This window comes from Bos indicus x Bos taurus, chromosome 4 (genome assembly GCF_003369695.1).
Source record: "Bos indicus x Bos taurus breed Angus x Brahman F1 hybrid chromosome 4, Bos_hybrid_MaternalHap_v2.0, whole genome shotgun sequence".
NCBI classification, from domain to species: Eukaryota; Metazoa; Chordata; class Mammalia; order Artiodactyla; family Bovidae; genus Bos; species Bos indicus x Bos taurus.
Window position 1 is genome coordinate 50,907,462 of NC_040079.1, and position 9,354 is coordinate 50,916,815.

General features: G+C 57.5%; 1 protein-coding gene across 1 annotated transcript; it reads left to right on the plus strand.

Moving 5' to 3' along the window:
* The first annotated feature begins 3,671 nt into the window (after positions 1 to 3,671).
* Positions 3,672 to 8,460, plus strand: EVX1 (even-skipped homeobox 1). Its single transcript, XM_027540336.1, has 3 exons — positions 3,672 to 4,167; positions 5,758 to 6,005; positions 6,574 to 8,460. The coding sequence occupies exons 1-3, from the start codon at positions 3,741 to 3,743 to the stop codon at positions 7,111 to 7,113; spliced, it is 1,215 nt and encodes a 404-aa protein (XP_027396137.1). The 5' UTR covers positions 3,672 to 3,740; the 3' UTR covers positions 7,114 to 8,460.
* Positions 8,461 to 9,354: the final 894 nt, after the last annotated feature.

Genomic DNA, 9,354 nt, shown 5'->3' on the forward strand with positions numbered 1-9,354 from the left:
CTCTTCCCACGTCTCCGCGTCCCTTCCTTTCGCCCGGAACGCGTGCCTGCTGCCGGGAGACCCAGCATCCAGCTGGAGAAGGTACTCAGGGCCTCAGACTATCGCTCCGAGCGGGTCCGCTGGCCACTGAGGCGTTCCCTACCCCCTGCCTCAGCTCTCCGGAGCCGGGGTTTTCTCGGGAAGCGAAGAGGCTCCTGAGGATCGGCGCGTCTGGTGGCCCTGGCCCAGCTTCCGATTCCATTTAACACAACCCGCGCATCTTATCTCCGCGTCGCCTCCCCGGGGTTCCCACCCACCCCCTGCCCAGCCCAGCCCAGCCCAGCCCAGCCCAGCCAGGCGGAAGCGGGGCCGCGAGCTTTTGAAGTCCGGAGAATTTCAATCCCAGAGGAGCCGGCTGGACCTAAACCCCCGCCCCAGCGGGGGAGGGGACAGCAGGCCCGCAGACAGGAGGGTTGTCCCTCCCGCCGCGGGAGGTGAGAAGCGGTGGGGGCCCCGGCCGGACCCCACTAGGCTGCTATCACCCCCTCTCTTTTATGGGGTCGCCCAGGCCTCGGCGACGCGCGGGTTTTACTCCCTCTGTGAATTTACCTTTCTTCTGCCGCATAGGGACTAACCTCCATGATACAGTGATAACCACGCTATTACAGTGCCTCCCCGTAAACCAAAAACAAACACTCCCTCCCAACACCCCCCCAGAAAACCCCAACTAGAAACAGTGCTTTTATCGAGCCTCCTGTTTTCTTCTTCTTCCTGTTAAAAATTAGACCCCTCTTCATCTGATATTAATGAAAGATGCTTTTGGAAGAAGTGATATTTGGTTTAAAAAGGAAAAAAAAAATTTTCTCCTGCCATCGAGGTACGTTAGGCGTCTAAAGAAGGGGGAATTGAGACATTTTCAAAGAGTGGAGTCAGGAGTCAGGAGAGGGATGAAGGCGTCCCTGAAGCTTCAGATCCGAAGCCCAGAAGAGGCAGCCCCCTCTGGGAGAGGCTGAGCCCGGGGCTCGAGCCTCCTTCCTCCCGGGACACCAGGGGAAGTCCGGCTCGGATGGGCCGGGCCCAGGAAAGAGACGCAAGTGGCACCTCTTGATCTCTCAATCCTACTCCTCTTTCATCTCACACGGAAAACCCGGAGGAAAAGAGGATCAAACACAGAGCACTCCCATTGAATGCAAAGCTGGGGGCGGGGCGGGCAGCCAGGGGTCCCTCTGAGGACCCGGCCTCGCCGAGGTGAGCGCAGCGGGGGCGGGGGGGCTGCTGTGAGTTGGCCGAAGGCTGCGGAGCATAGAGGAAGGGAAAGGGGGGAGCGCCCCAGGCCCAGGGCTGGAAGGGCCCAGAAGAAGGTGAAGGATAGTGGCAGATCTAAACGCAGACGCTGGTGGCTCTACTTTGACAGGAAGGAAGGAGCAAGCCAGGTGTTCTCTCAGGCTCTGCCTACCAGCTAGAGAGGACAGGGCACCATGGAATCCTAGGATAACTCTCCGCCAGGGCAAAAGGCTCTGGACTCTGATCCGGATCACTCCTCTCACCTCTGAAATATTCTCCAGGACTTTGGGGCCGGCAGTGCTCAGCACCTGGTGACTCTGGGAGTCCCGGGGATTGGAAATGTTTATGAGAACCTTCCCTTCCAGTTCCCTCTGCACACCCGACCCCAAGGGGAGGTCAGTGAACAGTTCTTATCAAGTGGGGGCGGGGGGGACATGTGGAAGGCAGAACTTGAGAAGGGAACTTCTGTCTTTCCTCGTTTCCTTCATCACCTCTGGAAGCCCACAGATAGGAAGATTGAGACAGGGGGGAAGAGTTGAGAAAAAGAAAAAGGAGGAGAAGAGAAAAAAGATAAAGTTAAAAATACTGAGTGATAGAGGGACTTTTCTTTCGAATTTCAGAAGTTGGGGCTTTGTCTTGGAACGTACAGAAGGAGGAGGGGCAAAGCAGCCTTTTGCAGCCATCAGCTTAGCGCTAGAAGCTCCTAGAAAGGGGCAGAGAAAGTCTAGTGGGAGCGGTTGCAGCGCAAAGAAGGGGCCTGCCTTCTAGCCTCAGCAAAATGAGAGACCCAGCCTGCCTACCTAGCCCCAACACACTCAAAACTGGCAAGGGGTCAGTTTCCTAATGGGTTCCACCTCCCCTGGAAGCAGACCTGAGAGGGAGCCTGTGGCTATTCCCAAAGACATTCGGCACTACTCACACACCCCCAGCCCTGCCCTGGAGGTCCCCCTCTGTCTTCGACAACTGATGAGAACTCCAGTCACTTGTACTTTCATGGCATTTTCGATGCCTTCTCTCTCTTCAATCCCAATGCCACCCACTTTTGGAGCAGGGGACCAAAACCCTGGGGCAGGGCACTAGGGACAGAGAGCCCCATTAGACAACCCTCTATGAACCCCAATGCCACGTGCTGGTCTTTCTCGACCCCTGCCCCAAATCTCTGGGTAAGAACAGCACCTTCTCCCAGCTAGGAGCCTTTGCCGCTGCCGCTGTGCGGGGCGCATTTGCCAGAGCTTCTTAACTCCCAAAAACCTGTTTCCGGGTAATTCGTTGACTCTGAACGAATACATTAAAATACGGGCAAGAAAAGAAACAAGGCCACCCTTAGAACCTCTTCCCCACTCTACATACCTGAAGTGCAGGCGAGGCCCCAGCAAATGGGAGATTTCTTCCTTGAATAGCCATCTGGAGGTCAAGCCAGGCTGTGGAAAGCTTAAGGTCACCTAGATGGGGAGAGGGGCAATGGGAGAAAAAAAAAAAACACGAACATTTGGAGTCAGCAGCCAAAGCCGTCTTTAAAGAAAAATATTAAGACATTTATCTCTTGCCCCTTGGGGAAGAAAAATGGCAAAGTTCTCTTTTGGTTCCTAGGAGGAAGGAAACAGCTGGGGGTAGGGGCTGGGAGGAGGTGGGAGGAAAGGAGATCTCAGGCTCAAGCTGTCCAGACAACTTGCGGGGGAGGGAATACGCTTTTCGGTAGCTTGTAATGAAAAAAAAAAAAAAAAAAAGACTTAGGAGCCGCGGCTCGGTTAGCTCACCAGGGACAGACAGTTGTAATAATAAGAGAAGCGAGGCTTGTCAATCGGCCTTCACACTTTTAAAATGCAGTTATGGATTCTCTCATCAGTGTTAGAACAAGGCACCAAGTTAAGAAAACAAAAGCCCAAACAATAAAAAAAATTTATATATATCAAAAGCGTATTAAATTACCGAGTCCCGCAACCCCTGCGGAACTCGCCGCGTTAAGCTCCCTTTTCTTCCTGCGGAATTCCATTTGCATCCCCTGTGCCTGGGTGTCTCCCTCTCTCAGTGTGTGTGTCTCTCTGTTTTCACACTCTCCTCCCCATTCGAGCGAGGCCCACACCTGGCGCATCACTGCCGAGCCATTAGCTGCGGGTCTCCTTTCATCTTCGCTGTGGCAGACGTTTCTATTTATCCACTTGCGCTCACCGAGTGGCGTCACCAGCGGTACTGTAATGACGACTGCAGCAGGAGGATGACAGCTTAGAAAGAAGAGGGCAATGGGGCTTCCTCCCAGAGGCGGTGCGGCACAGAGGAGCGCTCGCATCACAAGGTGACCCCAGCTCCCCACTGCCACCGCCGCCGTCACCGTCGACACCGCGTTCCGGCCGCTCCGCGCCCGCCTGGCCTTTTTCTCCCTCCCTCAGCCAAGATCTGTCGGACCGCTGGGGACCCAGGGAGCCGGGGGGCTAGGAGCTCACTTGGGGCTTTCCCCCTCCCCCCTCCGAAAGTCCAGGATGGAGAGCCGAAAGGACATGGTTATGTTTCTGGATGGGGGTCAGCTTGGCACTCTGGTTGGCAAGAGGGTCTCCAATTTGTCCGAAGCCGTGGGCAGCCCGCTGCCCGAGCCGCCCGAGAAGATGGTGCCCCGTGGTTGCCTGAGCCCGCGGGCCGGTCCTCCGGCCGCCCGGGAGCGCGGCGGGGGAGGCCTGGAGGAGGAGCCGGTGGACGGACTAGCAGGCAGCGCTGCGGGGCCGGGCGCCGAGTCGCGGGCAGCCGGGGCCGCGGTGCTCGGCCCCGGACCTCCGGCTGCCTCCGCCGACAGTCTCTCTGGCCAGGGACAACCCAGCAGCTCAGACACCGAGTCGGATTTCTATGAAGAAATCGAGGTGAGCTGCACCCCGGACTGCGCCACGGGGAACGCCGAATACCAGCACAGCAAAGGTAGCCACCGCGCCCCTTCTCTCCCCCGGCCTCCCACCGCGCCCACCTTCCACTTCAGCTCTAGAGGAGAGGAAGACACTCCTTTACCCCAGGGCGGGGTGGCTGGGGGAACCCACCTGAACAACTCATCCCCCGCTATCTGCGCCCTGGCGGGGGTCTCTTTCTCTGCTCTGGCATTGGCGGGACTGAGGGTGACAGCTGTGCTTTGGGGGAAGGAGGGAGACGCAAGCCCTGGGCTTGAGGGGGATTCAGAGTGCACCCCAACCCCCCAGAGCTTTGTGGCACTGCTTCAGCTGCGCGGGGAAGACACTATCTCCCGGCGTGGGCGAAATCAAACGAGGGTCCAGGCAGTTTGTGGCTAGCAGGGTGTACGGCGCATCCAGGCGCGGAAGCGGGAGTCCATAAAGGACCGTAAAATCGCGAGCGACTAGGGCCGACAGGCTGCTGCGGCCCTCCGACCAGTTTGCACGTCGGTCAGAGGTCCAAATTACCTTGTCACTTCCCGGGCTCGGTGGCGCCAGGTCGGAAATGGTCCCAATGGTCTAATTGCCTTTGGTCTCCGGTTGCATTTGAAAAGGCAGTGCTCTGGCCCTCCCCCCATTCACCTTTCCTTCCTAGTCCCACTCCTCCACCCAAAGGAAAAGAGCGGCAGGGGGCAGGAGCCCCACCCTTCCCTGGGTTTCAGCTCAAATTGGGGGTGGGGGGGTGGGGGGGGTGAGTTGTGTGTCACTGCTATAACTGGAGAACCCCTCCCTGACCTGGGGCTAGGTGAATGATCAGGAAGGGAGTCTCCCTGAGAGGGGTGGAAAGCTAGGAGGAAGAGCCCACCAGCGGACACTCCTCCACAAAGCTGTGCTGGTGGGTGAGAAGACCCTGGTGTGGAAGAAAACCCACCCCCTGGCCTTGGCAGCCAACACCTTGCTGAGAACCCGCATCCACCCATTGCCATCTAATCCACTCAATCCAGACTAACCACAGCATACCCTCAGAGTAACCCATACTCCATTCATATATAGTCAGGCAATAGGACACTCATACACACACTCCTGGGCCATTCCCACAGCACACGCAGCCTAGTGTACATTCTCACACCTGCACCAGCCATCTGGCACACAAAGCAAGGAAACTCAGTCCCTGCCCAACATCCAACAATGCACCAGGACCCAAGTTTACAACACTCCAGCACAAAGGGGGCATCTCAACTCACTTGACTGTCAGATATGCGTATCCTTGCCCACTCCTGTCAACCGTGGGCAGAAAGTTCAGAGTGGCTGCATCTGTCCTGTGCCCCAAGGCAGGTGGCCAGGGCGCCTGGGGCTTTCGTACCCAGCAGGCCTAACACAGCAGCCCGGCCAGGCCTAATGGCTGCTATGTGCTCATCTGAATGGTGAGCCTCTGTCCTCCATTCCTGGGTTCTCAAAGTCCTTGCCACCCTAGCAGAGGTAGAGTCTGGGGCCACTGGGAAGAGGGGGGATGTCCCTTTCCATCACCTCCTCCACACCCATCAACCAAGGCCTACAGCCCCACATCAACAGTGTCTGTATCTGTTGTGTGTTCTGTGTGTGCCTATACTCTGGGCTCCCTGAACAGGGCCTGGCTCTGAGGCACTGGCCAGCAGTCCCAACGGCAGCAGCGAGACCTCCAAAAGCAATGGCAGCGGTGGCTCCCAGGGCACCCTGGCCTGCAGTGCTAGTGACCAGATGCGACGGTACCGGACTGCCTTCACCCGGGAGCAGATTGCACGACTGGAGAAGGAATTCTACAGGGAGAACTATGTATCCAGGCCTCGGAGATGTGAGCTGGCGGCTGCCCTAAACCTGCCGGAAACCACAATCAAGGTATGAGCCACAGGGAGGAGGGAGGATGCACTCCGTCAGGAGGAAGTAAATACCACCTTCTTAAATCATGAACCAGGAAGTAGGGCCTGGAGTCTCTTTACAGGGCAGCTAGGCCGGGAATGCCTAAGCCTGGTGCAGGAGCCAGGTGCATGCAGATTTGCCCCTAGGGGAGACACTCTTTCGTGGCCAAATAAACAGCGGGGATGAAGTGCTTGGGCAGGTGACAAGGAAGTGCTTCCAGGGAGAGCCTCAGGAATGGGACGTATTTTGAGGGGATCGCTGCCTGCTGCCTCAGACCGGTGGAGGTCTTAGTTGCCCCACTACTTTCCCACCCACACTGCGTTTGGGCGTCCTGGCAGCGAGGGCTGAGGGGAGGAGGGAGAGAGCCTGTCTGGGAGGGATTCCAGATCCAAGGGGGTGGTGGGGGGATCTGCCCGCGCCCAGAGGAGCTCCTCTTCGGCTCTTCCCTATGCTACCCTCACCGTCGCCCGCGGTGGGACGGGACTTGTGGGTTCTGCGCACCGGGCCGGGCGCCGCCGAACCCGCTCCTCTCCTCCCTGCCCGCCAGGTGTGGTTCCAGAACAGGCGCATGAAGGACAAGCGGCAGCGGTTAGCCATGACGTGGCCGCACCCGGCCGACCCCGCCTTCTACACGTACATGATGAGCCACGCCGCGGCCGCGGGCGGCCTGCCCTACCCCTTCCCGTCGCACCTGCCCTTGCCCTACTACTCGCCTGTGGGTCTGGGCGCCGCGTCCGCCGCATCCGCCGCCGCCTCGCCTTTCAGCGGCCCGCTGCGCCCGCTCGACACCTTCCGTGTGCTCTCGCAGCCCTACCCGCGGCCCGAACTGCTGTGCGCCTTCCGCCACCCGCCGCTCTACCCGGGCCCGGCGCATGGACTGGGCACCGCGGCCGGCGGCCCCTGCTCCTGCCTCGCCTGCCACGGCGGCCCAGCCAACGGGCTGGCGCCCCGCGCCGCCGCCGCCTCGGACTTCACCTGTGCCTCCACCTCCCGCTCGGACTCCTTCCTCTCCTTCGCGCCGTCGGTGCTCAGCAAGGCCTCCTCGGTGGCGCTGGACCAGAGGGAGGAGGTGCCCCTCACCAGATAAGGGGCCACCCGCGGGCAGCCGGCTCCAGGACGCCTGTGGGGACCCCTCGGGGACTCAGACAGCATCCCTCCCCGCCCCAGGGGCACCGAGGGGAAAGAAGAGGGCCGCCGAGGACCAGCGGGACTTGGTTTCGAGCATCGAGCATCGAAATGCCTGGGAAGGGGTCCTGGTTGGCGCGTCTGGGGAGCAGGAGTGGGGTTGGGGAGGCCGAGCCTGAAAAACCTTCCTCTGGGTCGGCCCCTCTTTGCCATTCTTCACCCGACCCACTGCCCTGACCTGGGCTTGAGGCCGTGGCTCCAAAGCTTAACAAACTTAGCAGTAACAGCAACCAATATCAAGCCCCTTAGCCCCCAACCCCCAACCCTTTTCTCACCCGGACCCCTCCCCCTTGCAAAGGCCAAGCCCATGCGATGAAAAGGGAAATTGCTGTCTCTCTGAACAAAATGCTGTGTATGCAGAGCAGGTAGAGATTAATCTTTGCCAGCTTTTCCAAGGCATGGCAAGGGGCTTGTGGATGACAATGCACCAGCCATCTAGGGGAGAGAGGGAGATGATTTACTACCCTCCCAAAGAAGCAGGGGGCTCTCTGGCCCCCCTGGAGCCTCAGTTACAGGATATTTTCTGATTTTGGCATCTACCAGCACCTGATCTCTTTCCTCTCTCCTGGCTTCTTCTCCACTGTAACTTCATCTCCACCCTCACTTTTTGTGTACTGTGGGCAGGGAAGCTGCAGATACCCTTGGGTCCCCTGGCAACTTCTCCCAAGCCTCTTCTCCTTGGGCCCAGCACACACCCAGATTAGCAAGTGATGTGTGTGAGGAGGGTTTTTGAATGTTGAATGTATAATAATGATTACCATGCCTCTGGCTGGCCATGGAGCCCAGAGCGGAGCTGTTAACAAGGCGCCCAGGGAAGAGCTTAGGGAGCAGGAACCTCATCTCCCTCCCTCCATATCTGGTGGCAAATTAGAGGCTATTTCCAGCCTTTTTCTTTCATTCACTAGGAGCTTTCTGGCCCTTCTCTTTGCATTTGGCATTTCACACCCATCTGCCTCCCAAGCTGCCATGGGGCTTGACTTTCAGAATACTAGCAGGAGCCTTCTGCTGCTTCTGGGGACTTTGTCTCTCCCCTCCTCCAAGGCTTGTTTGGGAACCACTCCCAAACTCTCACATCTGTAGTCATTCTTGCAGCCAGTTTTTGAGGGATAGGAGAACTTATACCCCCACAAAGGCAAGTTTCACCCTGACTGGGAGGGAGTGGTTCTTCCTGTAGGGACTGAGTTTGATTTGGTTTTCCTTTGAAGCCCAAAGAATTTGCTGTTACAATTTGTTGACCATATTGCAATAAAGCTGGATATGATTCTCACTTTAGCATTTTAAATTTTTTGGTAGCAGGCAGTTTGTTAACTCCTTTTGAATTATTAGTTAACTATAGCCTTGGGTAGGGGAGGAGTCAAAAGAGGGACACACAGTCTCCCAAGCCTCCATTTGGCATTGGCAGTCTCCAAATGGACATTTCACAGAGGTGGAGAAGGAGGAGCTGCTGTGAGGTGCATATTTCCTTAATTTTGTGCAAACTAGGAGACTTGGCTCAACTGGTCCAGCAGAGCGCTGAGCCCATCAGGAACTCACCCTCATGAGTCCTCTCCATCTGCTCCAATGCTTTGAGGAAAGGGGATTCTGGACTCCGGTCTCTGTAATCCTATCTCTACCCCAACCCAAGGTGGAGACAAATGGGGTGGTGGGAGTGGAGGTGGAGCACTGCAGAGAGCGGAGTTTGTTGGTCAAGCTGAGTCTGCATCTTATGGTGAAGGGAAAGGAGGGAGGACTCCTGAGTTGGGAAGAGAGGGTTTGAATCCTTTTCACACTGGAAGTTATCTCCAAGGATGGAATTCTGGGCTGGTCAGGGCAAAAGGACAGACAATCCTGAATGGCCACCTCATTGTCGTTCTCTGTCCCTTTAGGAGAGCCACTGTGGCTGCCTCTGAAGTCAAGTCGTGCTCAAGCAGGAGCGAGATGGGTGTCAGCAGGCTGGGAGCTCAGGACTGTATGGGTTCAAGGGTCCTCTGCCCGTGTACCCATGGGTCTCCTTAATCAGCCTTCATCCCTCCTGGGGCTTTAAAACAAACCCTCTCCAACACAGTACTCCCTACCCTCCCAAGCAAATCGTTGTGCTGAGGTTTCCAGCATCCTATCTGCCACTCATCCCATCCCCCTAGCCCTGCGCAGCTCCCTCTGCAGT

Coding starts and splice junctions, on each gene's coding strand:
- EVX1 (XM_027540336.1), top strand. CDS start 3,741: ATGGAGAGCCGAAAGGACATGGTTATGTTTCTGGATGGGGGTCAGCTT. Junction 4,168..5,757: donor CGAATACCAGCACAGCAAAG/GTAGCCACCGCG, acceptor CTCCCTGAACAG/GGCCTGGCTCTGAGGCACTG. Junction 6,006..6,573: donor TGCCGGAAACCACAATCAAG/GTATGAGCCACA, acceptor CCTGCCCGCCAG/GTGTGGTTCCAGAACAGGCG.